General features: G+C 43.8%; 2 protein-coding genes across 4 annotated transcripts in view; one reads left to right on the top strand and one right to left on the bottom strand.

Moving 5' to 3' along the window:
* Positions 1-8,042, top strand: part of chd4a (chromodomain helicase DNA binding protein 4a) — a 28,768-nt gene extending 20,726 nt beyond the window's left edge. For 2 of the 3 annotated variants that reach the window (XM_041955188.1, XM_041955187.1), the window contains exons 26-41: positions 68-237; positions 594-768; positions 1,685-1,774; positions 2,081-2,172; positions 2,261-2,394; positions 2,856-3,000; positions 3,523-3,673; positions 3,781-3,881; positions 3,968-4,220; positions 4,422-4,478; positions 4,601-4,792; positions 4,874-4,982; positions 5,096-5,228; positions 5,365-5,560; positions 5,964-6,139; positions 7,726-8,042. In XM_041955188.1, the coding sequence (XP_041811122.1) occupies positions 68-237; positions 594-768; positions 1,685-1,774; positions 2,081-2,172; positions 2,261-2,394; positions 2,856-3,000; positions 3,523-3,673; positions 3,781-3,881; positions 3,968-4,220; positions 4,422-4,478; positions 4,601-4,792; positions 4,874-4,982; positions 5,096-5,228; positions 5,365-5,560; positions 5,964-6,139; positions 7,726-7,740 (2,189 nt within the window). In that variant the 3' untranslated portion in view covers positions 7,741-8,042. Of the gene's footprint in view, positions 1-67; positions 238-590; positions 769-1,684; positions 1,775-2,080; positions 2,173-2,260; positions 2,395-2,855; positions 3,001-3,522; positions 3,674-3,780; positions 3,882-3,967; positions 4,221-4,421; positions 4,479-4,600; positions 4,793-4,873; positions 4,983-5,095; positions 5,229-5,364; positions 5,561-5,963; positions 6,140-7,725 lie in introns of all 3 variants that reach the window. The other variant, XM_041955186.1, reaches the window with a different exon arrangement.
* A 685-nt stretch (positions 8,043-8,727) lies between these two features.
* Positions 8,728-16,437, bottom strand: LOC121619999 (vesicle-associated membrane protein 2-like). The gene is made up of 5 exons (XM_041955931.1): positions 16,364-16,437; positions 14,288-14,417; positions 13,777-13,935; positions 10,939-10,990; positions 8,728-10,372 (listed from the first exon to the last, which is right to left on the bottom strand). The coding sequence occupies exons 1-5, from the start codon at positions 16,435-16,437 to the stop codon at positions 10,356-10,358; spliced, it is 432 nt and encodes a 143-aa protein (XP_041811865.1). The 3' UTR covers positions 8,728-10,355.
* Between the last annotated feature and the right edge of the window lie 12 nt (positions 16,438-16,449).

The raw sequence follows: 16,449 nt of genomic DNA, 5'->3' as shown, positions 1-16,449 counted from the left end.
TGCACATACGCAGGATTTACATGAACGCATCGACTGGTGAGGTTTATTAACTGCTGCATATTTTCAGGTGAGAACAAGGAGGAGGACAGCAGCGTCATCCACTACGACGACAAGGCCATCGACCGTCTGCTGGACAGGAACCAGGACGCCACAGATGACACGGAGCTGCAGAGCATGAACGAGTACCTGAGCTCCTTCAAGGTGGCTCAGTATGTGGTTAAGGACGAGGAGGAGGAGGTGAGCGCCTGTGGAGTGAAGATGTAGATAAACATCCTGATTTCCTGGAGTGAAACACTGACATTTAGGAATAAGCTTCATTCATTGAAGTAGTGAGCCAAACCTCATTCAAATTGTAGGTGCTTTTATATTTGCTGCTGTAAACATCTGGACTCTGTTCGCTCTTTTCTTTTAGGGGCAGTGAGTCACTAACAATGCTCCTTATTATATATTTGGTCAGGTGGAGTTTGCATAATCAGTGACGAGCAACAGAACGGACACAAAGAAATGAGCATCAGCTGAACAAAGGCTAACTACTTCAAGCCACTGTGTTCTCAGTTTCCATGTTTCTCCATCGTTTCTCCTTCATTTAGGAGGAGGAGGTGCAGCGGGAGATCATCAAGCAGGAGGAGAGCGTGGATCCGGACTACTGGGAGAAGCTGCTGCGCCACCATTACGAGCAGCAGCAGGAGGATCTGGCCCGCAACCTGGGCAAAGGCAAACGTATCCGCAAGCAGGTCAACTACAACGACGGCTCTCAAGAAGACCGAGGTAAGAGGGGAGGAAGTCTTTGTGAAGAAAAGTCGAGGTTCAGGACACGTTTAGCCACATTCAGCCTCCTCAGGATTCACCAGGCATGGTGTTTGAACCACATACATCACGTTGCTTTTGCACTGGATATTGTTTTAAAAACTTAAATACTGCTGCTAATATGATACTTGAACAATTTGACTTCTTAAATTCTTTAGTCTCTGTGAGAACTGGCTAAATGAAGCTTTCTAATATCTGATCAAGACAAAGTCCAAACATGAGGAATTTAACCAGGCAGGAGCTTTGGCCCCTGACCCCTTCCTGTGTAGCAGGAGGTAAAAAAGGTCTGTTTGTGAAGAATGTTTCTGACGGCAGCTCAGCAGTGCAGACTTCACCTCAACCTTTTTAGCGCCTGTTGATCGACTCTGTTCATCCATAATTGAAGCTGTGAAATGATTACTGTGCAAAGCTGCCATCTAAGAGAGGGTGGAAAGAGGACTTGTTTAATCCAGAATGCTTGTTAACCTCTTCGTTCAGTCGACTGTGGAGCAGATTTTACTTCACTTAATGTGAAATATAGATTGAGCTCATACACATCTGCGCGTGTTTACATGAACACGGTCACACTGAACTACACCCACAGTGGGATGTGGGACAAACAGATGATTGTGTGTCTTTATGAGACCTCATTACCCATAATGCACGGCGCAGAACTGCCATGTTAGTCTGTCAGCAGAGGGAGGAAAATGCCGGAGCCGCCCACACACACACACACACACAAACTGACACTTTGGATTTGGATAGTTGTGAGGGGGCGGGGCTTCCAAAGCTGTTCCGCCCCTTGAAGGGCTGCATGGAAATACTTCAACAGTCTTGTGTTGCTGTGTTGAAGTCTTACTGGGCTGTGCATTAAAACTCTTTCATTTTTCTCTCAAAGCTGATTGGCAGGATGACCAATCCGACGGCCAGTCAGATTATTCTGTGGCGTCTGAGGAGGGAGACGAGGACTTTGATGAGCGAACAGAAGGTAAGAACCACTATTAGTGTTGAACAATGTTGATTTTAAGCTCTCTTTAAGTGTCGTGGTGTAATGTTTGTTTTGGTATATGTGTGCACTCTGTGTCTCTACAGGATATAATTTGGAAGGTTTTTTTTTTTTTGTCCCTCACTTGCTCCTAAACCATAAAAACACCTAAATAAACAGTAGAAGACGCAGGACTAGCTGTGTCATGGTTACACACAGAAAATAAAGATATAATTCATGCAGCTTACCTGCCTCCCTGCAGAGCTTCGGTTATTATCTGTATAATCACCATCTGTGTCCTCTCTGCAGCCAACTCCCGCAGGCCGAACAGGAAGGGCCTGAGGAACGACAAAGACAAACCGCTGCCCCCCCTGCTGGCCAGGGTGGGAGGCAACATCGAGGTGAGCAGCTCGGCGCTCGTCTGGGACCGTCTGTCATCCCTCTGTTTTCTGTTATCTTACCTGTATCTTACGCGTTCTGTTTTCCCAGGTGTTGGGTTTCAACTCTCGGCAGAGGAAGGCCTTCCTGAATGCAGTGATGCGTTATGGGATGCCTCCCCAAGATGCCTTCACCACCCAGTGGCTGGTCCGAGACCTGCGAGGGAAATCTGAAAAAGAGTTCAAGTAAGAAACGGCACGATGCCTCCAACAGAATATAAACCCTCCAAAAACAAAAGTTTCTTAAATATTAGGACATCAGTGGACTTTAAAACTACAATATAAGACTTTGATTATTAAAATGTGGATTTCAGAATATGGATCATATTTCTAGACTTGATTATTTTTTAATCATCCCATTAATGTATGCAGACCCTTTCTGACATTTTTTGTTTTTATTTGTTCTTGTTGGGCTCATTTTATGTCTTAATACCTCATTTTAAATTCATACGTAGAGATAAAATATTTTAAAAACCTTCATATTAGTTTATTGTAGCCTGCAGATTAAGAAAATTGCAGTTATAATCAGCTGTATGAGTTTAAAGAGATTTTTTCCATCTGTTTTTAATTAATATTACATAAAACAAACCTTTTATTGTCTTCATATAGTATTTTCATACCTCTCCTATTTTTTCCCTCTCTCTCAGGGCCTACGTCTCTCTGTTCATGCGTCACCTCTGCGAGCCCGGCGCCGACGGGGCCGAGACCTTCGCAGACGGCGTCCCCAGAGAAGGGTTGTCACGGCAACATGTCCTCACCCGTATCGGCGTTATGTCGCTCATTCGCAAGAAGGTAACAAACGCGGCTTTGTCTCTCCTTCAACTGAACTTTTCTTGTTAGAATAATAGAGAAAGCGATGATGGGAAGCGAAGATGCCGCTGATCGTCTTTCCTCATCAGAGTTTTGAATTTACAATTGAAGACGGAAGGAAACATTTCTTCTTAAACTGTGGTGAGGTAGTTAAACCACAAGAATTAATCAAGAAGTTTGATCATGAAATAATTGGTGATTTAATGATCATCGAGCAGAAAATTAGTGAATTTAACAACTTCGTAACAAATTCGTTGGATAGGTTAATTTAATTACCCACTAAGAGAAATTGATTGGATTCAAGGGGAAGATAAAATGGCAACGAAAAAAGCTGGAAAATTGCAACTTGTACTGTTTTCTGGTCTCTTATAGCAATTAGCTGAGTAATCAAAAGCTAAATTAATATTATCTGCTGCCTTAGTGTTGTTGCAGAAATGCTCCCGGCAGCAGTGACGTGTTGACGAGTCGCCGTCGTTCTGACCGCGTGCTCTCCGTGTTTTTCAGGTTCAGGAGTTCGAGCACGTGAACGGTCAGTGGTCGATGCCCTGGATGGCCGAGCTGGAGGAGAGCAAAAAGGCAGCTCAGCCAGACTCCCCCGGAAAGACCCCGTCCACCGGCACCCCCGCCGACACGCAGCCCAACACACCTGCTCCAGGTAACACACGCAAACACACACTCATCTTTCAGTGCAGTGCAATATGAATATGAAGGTTACAAAGTACATTAAAACAATGTAGTGAAGGAGTTTGTGTTTCTCTGTAGTTGACGACTCTTCCTCAAAGAACGACGAGGCAGAGAAGGAGGTGAAGAAAGAGGCGGAGGCGGAGAAAAACGGCAAAGAGCCGGCGAAGCCCCCCAGCGAGGTACAGAAACAACCTGTTTGAGTGACCCAGATAGAAGCAGGATCTGTGGATCCTGGACATTTTTTACAGTTGAATTTTCCCTGCAGGTGATCGCCATCCCGGACGACGACGAGAAGAGTCCGCCGGCGGAGCAGGAGGGCAAGAAGAACGGCGAGGAGCCGATGGAGACGGACAAGCCGAGCAACGGAGAGGCGGAGAGCGCTAAAGAGAAGGAGGCGGAGAAAGAGAAGGAGGGAGAGAGCGAGAAGAAGAGTCCGGAGGGAGGAGAGGACACCAAGTCGCCTTCAGAGGCCAAGACAGAGGGTTCAGAGGTCAAACCTGAGGAGTCCGAGGTCAAAGGTAAAACTGTTTGCTCTGTTTTTTAACAGTTTTTCATCAGTATTGGTCAATTTTCTGAGCGTGGTGCTGCAGCCAGATGTTGCTTGACGACAGTGGCCATTTGTGTCTGACTTTAATCTGTAAAAATCGCCATTAAAAGTGTTTTTACCTTTAAAATCTTTTCTCCTAAATGTTTCTTGTCTGTTTCCTTCTGTTTTGCAGCAGAAGAAAAGAAAGAAGAAAAGATGGACACCACTCCTCCTGCAGACGACAAGAAAGGTACCAAACCCTGAACCGTCTCTTTTTAGATATTTCACACAGGACAGTGAAACAAACAAGAAAGTAACTGGAGGCTCATATCGCTGCTATAATAAGGTTTGTTGTCGTGTCTCCTGCTGCAGATGTGAAGGAGGATAAGGAGGCTCCGAAGGCAGAGGAGGCGACTAAACTGCAGAACGGAGACAGCAGCAAGGAGAGCGGAGCCTCAGCTGCCACTGCCGCCGCTGCCACCGCCACTGCCGGAGCAGCCAGTGAGGAGAAGAAGAAGGCCAAGACCAGATTCATGTTCAACATCGCAGACGGAGGTTTCACAGGTAGGCACAGAAACTGGCAGAAACACACCTCAGCTTTAAAGGTGTGTTCATTTTCTAACTGATGTCTTTCTTCTCTCCCAGAGCTTCACTCTTTGTGGCAGAACGAGGAGCGCGCCGCCACCGTTACCAAGAAAACCAATGAGATCTGGCACCGTCGTCATGACTACTGGCTGCTGGCTGGCATCATACAGTATCCTTTTCCCACCTGTGATTGGCTCTCGCTGGGGTGGGGGTGTATTGGGGAACTTTTTGTTGCTGTTTTGCTGTTGTGGAGTTGTTCCCCTTGACCGCGGCTCCCTCCAGACACGGTTACGCCCGCTGGCAGGACATCCAGAACGATGTGAAGTTCGCCATCCTCAATGAGCCTTTTAAGGGAGAGATGAACCGCGGCAACTTCCTGGAAATCAAGAACAAGTTCCTCGCCAGGAGGTTTAAGGTGGGTTTGCCTTCATAGTTGATCCACCATCAGAAAGTCTGCACAAAAACCAGATCATCACAACAAACCAGCTCAGCTGTTCCGTTGAAGTTGATTTTATGGCGATGCTGACGCTCCCTCCTCTTCCCCCCTCCAGCTGTTGGAGCAGGCGCTGGTGATCGAGGAGCAGCTGCGTCGCGCCGCCTACCTCAACATGTCAGAGGACCCCTCCCACCCCTCCATGGCTCTCAACACCCGCTTCAGCGAGGTGGAGTGTCTGGCCGAGTCCCACCAGCACCTCAGCAAGGAGTCCATGTCCGGGAACAAACCGGCCAACGCCGTCCTGCACAAAGGTGAGGCAGAACACAGGAAGTGGGAAATCTCAGAGGGGTTTTTATACATGCAACTGTTTCACACCAGTATTTTTTTAATATTCATATTTACCTTTTTGGGTCCTGTGCTTGATGTTTTGGCCTCTTTTCAGCTTCTTGATGTTTGTTTACTTGTGTTTTTATTCATTTATTTTGACCTCTTGAATTGACTAATTTATTCTAAAATTGGTCTTAAAAAACTTAATTTATTATGGCTGCTGCCAACAATACGGAGTTAAATAAAATAAATTTGTGTCTCATAAATAGATGAAGTAAAGGAAGGAAATAAACTCTGTTAGTCCTGATGACTGTGCAAGCAAACTCTGCAGTGGGCGAGCGACTATAGTTCCTCATCTCTCTCTCTCTCTCTCTCTCTCTCTCTCAGTGCTGAAGCAGCTGGAGGAGCTGCTGAGCGACATGAAGGCAGATGTCACCCGCCTCCCGGCAACTATCGCCCGGATACCACCAGTTGCCGTGCGACTGCAGATGTCTGAGAGGAACATCCTGAGCCGGCTGGCAAGCCGAGGACCAGAGACGCAGACACAGGCACAGACACAACAGGTACAGACACAGACACTGCAGGTACAGACACAACAGGTACAGACACAGACACAACATGTACAGACACAGACGCTGCAGGTACAGACAGACTCTACAGGTACAGACACAGACGCTGCAGGTACAGACGCTGCAGGTACAGGCACAGACACAACAGGTACAGGCACAGACACAACAGGTACAGACACAACAGGTACAGGCACAGACACAACAGGTACAGACACAGACGCTGCAGGTACAGACACAACAGGTACAGACACAGACGCTGCAGGTACAGACAGACTCTACAGGTACAGACACAGACGCTGCAGGTACAGACACAACAAGTACAGACACAGACACTGCAGGTACAGACACAGATGCTGCAGGTACAGACACAGACACAACAGGTACAGACAGACGCTACACGCTTTTCATGTTCAGTGTCATTATCACTGTTCTGTCTGATGACGCTGATGTTCAGTATTTAAGTAGAAACCGTGGAAACCTACTGACACGTCAAGCTCTTATCTTATTTGTACACACTATAAAACATGTTTGCCTCCGGAAATTTGATATTCTTGAGAACGAGGACGCTCGGCGTATGTTTATTTAAATTAAGTTTTTATTCTTGTGTCATGAATACAACTATGCCCAAGCCTCTCTTACAAGACGCCATAATTTCATGTAAACTAGAACCAGAGTGCTGCTGAAACACTTCAACACATGTCGAAACAATGTTGGACAAAAAAATGTAACTTTCAAAAATATAACAAAATTCACAAATCACTGCCAAAAACTGGAGAATTGAGAGTCAACACTAATGAAATAATGAATAAAAGTGGTAAATAAAACTCTTAGTAACTTTTTAGTAACCTCAGGTAACACTGTACCTGTTTGTCTTTTTTAAATCTGATTTATCATGTATAGATGGTTAAAGTTGATCCAGGTTCTTTTGTGACCTCGAGAACGTCTGCATGAATATTTGATTTCCAAACCAATCAGTCACAGTTTATACTCACAGCTACACCGTCAGTGCAGTCAACTTGTACAGGAAGTGGAGTCCAGAAATAGATTCAGTGATTCATCAGGAGGCGTTATACGCCACGATAAGTTAACTGTGGTTTCAAAACCAGGAGGTTCAACGTGTCATTTAAACAATGTGAAAATTAATGTTTGTTTCAACTTGACAGAGCTAAAGCTGAATTTTTAGCTTTTTCCCAAAACCGTTACAGATTAACTCAAAGCTTCTCAGAGCTGCTTGTCCAAACTCTTCTTCACTGTCTTGCTATAATAAGAAGTTTAAAACCACTCTCATGTCTGTATGATAAGTTTAGATAGTTAGCTTAGCCTATCTTGTTTTAGCTTAGCATAAAGACTAGAAGAAGAGGGAAACTGTTAGCCTGGTTCTGTCCCATTGTTAAAAACACTTTTGCATAAATTAACAAATGAGATATAACATGCTAATTAGTGATCTTGTTTCCAGACTTTGTGCTAAGCTAACGCCTGCTGGCTGTTATCTTAAACGTACAGGACTGATGCAAAAGAGAGAACTCATCAAAGTCAGAGCAAACTAAAGTAACATCCTTGTTTCTGTTTCCCTCCTTCAGATGTCGCAGCAGTAGACTGAAACTCTGCTCTTTACCTCGAAAACCACCCCCTGCCTCACCTCGACATTCCTGATTGGTGCACAGCAGACTAACGGAGAGCGCGTTCAAGCTTGAAGCCACGCCCAGTTCACTTTTTTCCCCCTAAACAGACTTTACAGAGTTTTTCTGGAGGATCGAATCCCTTCCCGATAACCCAAGTTTGAGGCTGTGGACAGAAAAGCTATTTTATTTTTTTCTCCTTTTTTCAATTTCTGTATTAATATTATTGATATAATGTTATTATGATGGTTTTTTGGGACCTAAATAAAAAAATGTAATGAATAACTTGTTTGTGGTCGGTTGGGAGGAGGTGGGTGGGAGGTCTTATGCAGATAAATAGGTAATAGTAGGTAATGTTATGTAAGAAAACAAAGTCGACAGTTTCCAACTGACAGAGCTCCTGTAATCCTTTGTTTAGTGGAATCATTTGAATTGAAGGTGTTGCTGCTTTTTGAAAGTCAGATCAGAGGTGAATCTGAGGTGAAACTAAAATCTTGACGTTTTATATCTGAACCCAAAGCAGTGGTGATTCCAGATGAATCCGTGTGTTCATTCGTCTCAAAAGACCTCAGTCAAACTGACCTTGGAAGCTTCACAAAGAGAAAAATGTCCGGCTGTCTCAACATTAATTGCAATGAGTTGAATTTTTCTGCAGCTTTTAGCAGCTCCTCACTTTCCTTTAGTTAATTGCATTGAACACATTTGTACAATTTGGTGTTTTTAGTATGCATATTGACTGTTCGGAGTGTATCGAAGTTACTGTCATTTTTCCTGCATAGTCTGGAGGATGAAATTAAGACACAGCATTTTCTTCTATTTCAGTTCCTCGTCACCAGCAGGCAGAAAAAGACGCAGGACGACATTTCTGTTGCAAACATGAATTTATTTGAAACCCGAGGCCACAGTCAGAACAGCAGTGCCTGTAATCTTTAAACATCAAACGTAAAGTTCCTCACTTTTCTTAAACCTTTAATATCCGGCAGCGCTGAAGAAGCACTGACCCCAATTTTCACTGAACACAGCGGGATTAATGCTCAACATCACCCTTTCACAGTTTTAAATCTAGTAATTTATCCTTACGTTTTAATATCTGCAGTGCTGTGGTAGATACACCACTCAAAAATCCTTCATACAGAGGAATCACATTCAAGCAAGTTCGGAACACAGACATTCAAACCACAGCTGTAGGGCACAAAACACAAGTCAGGTTGGATCACAAGACAATAAGAATAAAAACAAGATTGTTGCCGCACCACGATAACTCAAACTGAGGCTGGACAGACAGACGGAGAACAAAAAGAGTCTAAACTGTTCCTGAATTTCTCCAGGAAATGAGATTTCTGCTTAACAGTGGAAAAACATCAGTAGCAGTACCAATGCTGGCAGCAAGGGGGCAGCGTTCCTGAGGAATACTGCGCAAGTACAAGAGGACAGAGGGAAACAGCAGGATCCATTGACCAAGATTTCAAATACTGTTTTAGTTCCTTAGCATTATTGAAACAAACTAAACTGTCCATCAATTGGCTCAAATCTGCTGCAATCATCTTCGAAACTCTTAGTCCAGATCCTCTGAACCCAGAACACGTCACTCACATCTACATTTGTATTTCTACAACTTTGCAGACTTCGTTACTGATGGGGATTACCTCCTAGCCTGAGGAGAAGAGAAGCAGCTGATTAAAACCTCCGCCTCAACAACAAGTTACTCATTAAAACTCACTTTCCATCTGTTTGGGAACACAAACTCCACCAGTGATGGCCTGGTTTTAAAGCCCAACAATGAATGAACCAATGAGTAAACAGTGGAGGAAAGTTACTAAGTACAAATTTGAGGCACTTGTACTTGAGTATTTCCATGTTATGCTACTTTATACTTCACTACACTTCAGAAGCAAATACTGTACTTTTCTCTCCACTGACTTTATCTGACTGTCACTGTTATCTATAATAATATATCAGGAGACATTTTACTACAGAACAAGTACTTTGATACTTTACATCTTGCTGTTAATAGTGTACTTTTACTCAAGTATTTTGAATATAGGACCTTTCTTGTAACTGACTACATTTACATAAGTGTATTGGTACTTTTACTCGTGTAAAATCCCCTTTCTGAGGGGATGAAATCTTTTTCCCTCTGTTGCACATACATGAGAAACATGTTACATGATGTATAAGATGCTTAACACGTCTGATGAGCAAACCTGGGTCAATGGATTTTAAACCTGCAGCAAATACTGTTTTAAAACCAGGAAGAAAGAGTCACTTTCGTCTACTTTTCTGAGAAATGAACTCCACTGAAACTGTCCGATGCAGTAAGACCCCGTGGTGCTCCCAGCAGGGTCAAATAAAAACTAGAACATTACATCCACCTGTTGTTCCACTCAGGGTTCCTGCCTGGAGAGGAGCAGAGAAAAAGAGAGGAGGCACTGGAGCACATTACAGACCATGCACGGGAGTCTCTGAGGAAGGCATCGGTGAGGAAGAGGAGGAGGAGGAGCAGGCGGAGCGCTGAGGAGAGGCTGGATTTGGCTCGGCGGTGTCGGTGCAGACTCGTCCTGCCACTTTTGTGTCCATCCCTGAAGACCAGCTCAGTAGAAGAAATACACTGAGGAGGAAGAGCGGAGGAAAGTGGAGCGTTTAAAACTGATACTCACAAAACTGGGGCCGATTCAAGAAACAGGAAGTCCTTACATGTTTGGAAAAATGGGAATTTAGACAATTCCAAAGTGATGTGATGTGATGTAAAGCTCGAGAACGGCTTCTTAAACCTCAGGTGAGGGATTATTTTGTTTTTTTCAAGGCACTTCTGACATTTTCTGAAAAGTTTTCACTGTTTTGATTTGGTCTCTTTGCTCAATAATCATCTCCTGCATGAAACCGAAAAAGCATATTTTTGTACATGTACAAGTTAAAATCTTTAAAACAAATACTTTCTGCCCATATAGTCCAAGACTGGAGCTCATGGTGAAAGCAGACCTTCCTGAGGGTGGCGCTAGAGGTAAGGTCACCAAAATTATGATGCTTTCATCCTGTGAGGACTGTTCATATCAGGAAACCTTGTTTTCAGTCATGGGTCAAAGTGGTGGTGAAGGGGACACTTTGGACTTTTGGTGGCGCTAGAGGAAAGGTAACTATGTGACAAAAACGTGTGTGTGGTGTTTGCTAACTTACAGAAGATGACTCCAACACATATAACACCTATAACCGCCATCATGATCATCATCTGGAAGGAAAACAAGAACCACAAAGTCAGAACAAAAACTACAATTATACTGCGTTTATATGTAGAGTTACTCCAGCTGTCAGGAAAAAGAACAATACTTCCCTCTGAAGTGTAGTGGAGTAGAAGTATGAAGTAGCATGTGTTTGAAATACTCAAGTATATTAAAAGTACCTCAAAATTACACTTTAGTACAATACTGTACAGTTACTGTATTCATTATTTTGCCGTCCATGTGACAGTGTGTGTATGTTTTTGTCACCCAAAGCACAAAATGTAAGGTTACACAACACAAGTGGTGAGTGTGTGTGTGAAATACTGCATAAATAAATGATGACATGAGAGTCAGAGCTGGTGACAGACAGGAAATCACATCGCCTCTGATGGGGGAGGGCGAGAGAGATTAACATGAACAAAGGGATGGAGAGAGAGAGAGTGGTAGCGGCTTGGTGTGTGTGTGTGTTTGTAGAGTAGAGAGAGAGAAAGAAAAGAGAGAAACCAGATGTTCATGAACTGAACAAACAATATAAATAACACGACCTTGACAATAATATGAGAGACGAGTGAAAGCATCATGTCAGCGAGGGTCCTCACAAGTATATAAGTACATAGAAGTGTGTACTTGTGTGCACTGGGGGAAGGAGGGGTTACATCACAAATCACAGCTGTCTTTTTAATCCCTGACTGTCACTGTAATCCAGATTGGGATTTCTCTCTCTGACTTCCTGGTCGCTGTCAGTCAAACTCTAATATAATTCTTCACGGCAGTTTCTGATTGGACGATCTGGAACGGCAGTGCCCGCCCGTCAGAGGCCGGATGAGCTGATGCTGATCTGAAAGCGGATTGGCAGTCGAGGTCGGCGGGATGATGCACAGTGGTGACGGCGTGATGGAGCTGAACGAGGGATAAAGATGGCGGCCTGAGACGATGAATTTATCCCGACAGACACACTGTGATGATGCCACAGCTACGGCACAAACAGCCCATAATTAAACTTAACTGTAAAACAACATAATTTAAAGGAGTGATTATATAAAATTGACCCTGTGTACAGTGTCATGAACGAGGAAATTAGCTGAAGAGAGTTTTTCGGGCTGTCTGATGGCATGGACTCACTTTTTGAGCCAGCCTCAAGTGGCCATTCGAGGAACTGCAGTTTTTGGCACTTCCTGTTGGCATCATTTTTGCAGCTTGGTGCTTACGATCTGGCAACTGGGGCGCGTTCAGTCTGCAAATGGTTTGGCAAACATTTGGCAATGGTTTCCGGGCTGAACGACACATTTCCTCGGAATGAGGTGGGCTTCTGTTTCCTCTTGCGTGGTGGGTGTGTCAGCGGTGCTACCCAATCAGCAGTCAGGTGTATATAAACCCCGCCAAATTAAAAGGCAGTGCACTTGATTTACACAACAGGGTGGTAAAGGCACCAACGCTTCCCTTTAATTAAATGTTTTGCTATATTACACCTCACACCCAGCACACTGTTATTAGCAAATTACCTTTAATTACCTTAATTAAAGGTTGATGCCCAGAAACGTCCCCAACACACAACATGAGGAAATACAGGCAGAGTGCAGAATCCCTGCAGACACAGACGGCGGCCCACTCGTCTCGTGGGTCTTAAGAGATGACTGAGAGGGATTGCATTTGACCAAAATCTGTAACCTGGCGGAGCGTGAGGTGGGACAATCTACTGCAGAATCCAGATTCTCGTTTACAGGCCTGGGCTCACTTCTAATGTCAAATGAATCAAAATGCTACAATCAGACAAGACAAAAATATATCAGTGTAGGTGTGTTTGCACGCAGATGCACTCAGACCAGAGAGCTGTTTCTATAACGTTCTTCAGATCTATTTACTGATCTGAGATCTTCTGAAATCGTCTTGCAGTTCATTTGTAAACAGGAAAACGTCTCTCCTGCTTCCGTCAGGCTTCTTTCTTTTCTAACACTCTCAGTGTGTCACGTCAAACACTAACATCTTAAGCAGAATCAAATCACATTATTACCTGTGGATGAACTGAATGAAATGTCTGAGTAAAGTTACAGGAAGGTGACGAGCAGTGAGGCGGACTTCCCGTCTCTGAGGCGGCCTGAACACGCGGCTAAACGACAAAGATCTCCTGTTTTCTGCAGAGAGCTGTCCGGAGTCACATGACATTGTTTCCTTGATTTGTATTCAAACATTTAAACTGATATTTATCAGCTCTGACATTCTTAAAGTCAGTTAAAAGATACTGAAGGCAGAGCTGACTGACTGATGCTGTCATGATTATAACAGCTGCAACGTTTTGATCCATCACAGACAAAATACTCAAAAAATGTTTTATTAAATATGTGTACAGGTGCACTTCCTCCTCAAAATTACATGTATATAAAAGTAAATTTCCACCAAAACAGGCAGTCCTGCAATGCACAGTCCACTCTTCGTGATTACAGGCTAGAATCTCTGAGCAAAAACTGATTTTTGTGAAATCTGGTTTCTGTTTTTTCAAGGCCGGCATGACTAAAGAGACGCTGCAAGGTAAAGAGATAAAAGACAAGATCCCTGACTGGTAACTGCACCTGCACCTGCCTTCCTCTGCACCTGCACCTGCCTCCCTCAGCACCTGCACCTGGACTCACTCAGCTTGGCCCCTGAACAGAAATGACTTTGCAGATTCGTCCTGACAGCTCAAACTGGTGAGAAATGCTAATTGAACCTTTGCTAAGACAGAAGTGATGCAGTCACACTGATTGATGGATGCTGTTGTCGTAATGTAGGACTGATGCATGATGGGAAACATGCCCACCTTGCAGTTTTTCCACCAGTACTTGTTCTTGAGTTTGGCGGCGCTGCTCTCGAACTGCGAGGCTCCGGCCTGCAGGGCGTCGGCCCGGTCGTCCAGCTCCGACAGCTTCTGGTCTCTCTCCAGGACTTTGTCCACGTTCACACGCATGATGTCCACCACCTGACGGACAAAGGTGCAATATGTCAGATTTCACATCATCAAATTATGACCAGAACGTTGATTTAAAGACGCAGTGTGTGAGTTCAGTCATCGCTCAAAGCTTTAGGCTTGTACTCGAGGTGTCGCCTTACAACTTGCAAACTAATGAACAAACACAGTCTAGATACAATCTGACCAAGTTAGCTCTGGCAGTTAGCTTAGCTTGACAGATCAGGTATGGTATCATCAGGAATAAACAAAAAACATGTTTTCTTATATTAATGTCAGTCTTAAATTCTCATTTTTTATGTGCTCTGCAGCTCAGTTCATCAGTCAGAAACAACTACTGTGTTCACAGAAGCCAATTCCTCACCTCATCCACCTGCGCCTGCGTCTGCTGCAGCCGTCTGTTGCTGGTGAGGTTCGGGGCCGGAGCTGGAGGGCCCCCCTCGCCCTCCGAGGCCCCAGGAGCTCCTGGAGTACCTGCTGCCTCTGGAGTCGACCTGCAGACCGAGAGCACACGTGAGGCGTGACGAGAAAAGTGACAGACCTCCAGGAAAAAGAACAATCCATGACAGAAAAGTTCAGGTCAGCCTTCACCTGAGCTCTGCACCTGAGCAGGAGCCTGTGTGGCTTTCTGTTGCACAGCAAACTCAGTCTTACATTTGCTAACATTAGTCACCATAAGACACTGCAGAGCGAGTAGCAGCAAAGCTAACAAGGGTTTTAAATGGGCCAACAGTGCATTTTATTCTAAGAAAAGCAACTTTTCATTTGTAAGAGGAGGAAAGTGATATTTCTGAAACAGCTGCAGAAAATCTTCTCCAAGTGAAAAGTAGTAAAATCAGTCGCAACAATAATACTTAATAATACTAATACTAATAATACTTAATTGAGCTTATCAAGTCTGTGATTCTTTTAATGATTGAATCTGCAGGTTTTTTAATGTTAATAATGACAGGATAGGAAGTTAGAAATGTTTCTGACAGTAAATAAATAAATACAATAATAAAAATCAGTGTACTTTACTACATTTTCTGCTTCTTTTGCACAATCAGGGAGAAATGTGCTAATTTTTACTTCACTGCATCTATTTGACAGCTTTAACATCATCAGATTAACATAATTAAAACAGACAAATAATGTTGCATTATGACAGATTAAATCAAAATTATCTCCAGCTTTACCATCTGCGACATTAAAGTGATGAACATGTTACTGAATTAATAATTCTACCCCAGTAATATGATTAAATTCTGCAGAATGATTACTTTTACTTTTGGTACTTTCAGTGTATTTGATGCTGCTTCTGCCTTTTTGTCTGGACTTACTTCACTAGTAATAGAGTATTTTCACATGGTGGTGAGTCTGGGATATGAATTTAAACACAAATTCAATAATAGAAACATGACTCATCAAACTTTGGCCCCCCTCCATATAACCAAAGTATCAGAGGCTGCAACTGCTTCGCACTTCAAACACTGACATGACAAAATCCCAAAGAGACAATATTGAACAGAGCAGACAGAGGAAAGATTAGTGCAGCAGCAGAGAGGGCTGGACATGTCCGAGGCAGATCAACATGCACGCAATAATACCTCCACCCCCTCCCCCACAACACAACATCCATCAAATCCCACCGTCTCCATTAAAAGCTTGTTTTTCTGCAAAGTTTAGAGACATTTTAAAGCCACGCGTTGTTTTTATGTCTGAGCAGTAGAATAAAAACCAGCTGAATAAACGTGTCTGATCAGATCCATCAGCTGAGCTGGTCACAGTATTGATGGATAGTTCTGTAGGTGAGTCAGCCGGTGAGTCACTCAAGTGTTTCTGCAGCTGCAGCCCAGAAATTTCCAGACAAGTTTCAGCTCAGCAGGATAAACGCAATAAAAGCAACACAGATCAACAGTCCGCCCAAAACTTCTGCTCCAATTAAACATAAAATATAAAATATAAATAAAATAAAAACGAGTAAAATATGCTGCGAGTACTCACATCTCAGCGGCAGGATGATGGAGATAATCTGAGTCCCAGAGAGAGAGAGAGAGAAAGTCAGAGAGGGAGGGAGGGAGGAAGAAGGAGGAAGGGAGAGAGGGAGGGAGAGAGAGAGAGGGAGAGAGAGGGAGTTAAAGAGAGAGAAACAGTGAGAGAGAGATAGAAATAGTAACAGAGGATGAGTCCTTTCTCCTCCTGATTCACTTTCAGGACAAAAAACTAAAACTAAAGCAGATTAAAAAAAACATCTGCGTCACACCCTGCCCCCCCCCCCCACACACACACACACACTGAGGTTGTAATAACCCCGAACGGAAAATCAGTATTTGACTGTTCCTTTAAATAGCTCTGAGGGGATACTGTACTGCGCATGCGCACATGGCTGTACTCTGGCAGGTAACGTTCACCTGCTCAGGTAAGCAGTGAAGCTGTCCACTCAGCAGCAGCTCCGCACCTCTCTGACTCACTGTACTCTATGACAGTATTTGAAAAGTCAAGGTTCAGTTTTTCCGGAGCTTTCGACCACATTTTCCCACCTGT

This window comes from Chelmon rostratus, chromosome 16 (assembly GCF_017976325.1).
Source record: "Chelmon rostratus isolate fCheRos1 chromosome 16, fCheRos1.pri, whole genome shotgun sequence".
In the NCBI taxonomy this organism is placed as follows: Eukaryota; Metazoa; Chordata; class Actinopteri; order Chaetodontiformes; family Chaetodontidae; genus Chelmon; species Chelmon rostratus.
The sequence above is the reverse complement of the archived record's forward strand: the minus strand, read 5'-3'. Positions and strand labels throughout refer to the sequence as shown.

What these genes read in the sequence shown, in the direction of transcription:
- LOC121619999 (XM_041955931.1), bottom strand. Translation starts at nt 16,437, where the DNA reads ATGTGGTCGAAAGCTCCGGAAAAACTGAACCTTGACTTTTCAAATACT. An exon ending in GAGTACAGTGAGTCAGAGAG is followed by an intron (nt 14,418 to 16,363) that starts GTGCGGAGCTGC and finishes CTCGGTCTGCAG; the next exon opens with GTCGACTCCAGAGGCAGCAG. An exon ending in ACTGGTGGAAAAACTGCAAG is followed by an intron (nt 10,991 to 13,776) that starts GTGGGCATGTTT and finishes TTTTCCTTCCAG; the next exon opens with ATGATGATCATGATGGCGGT.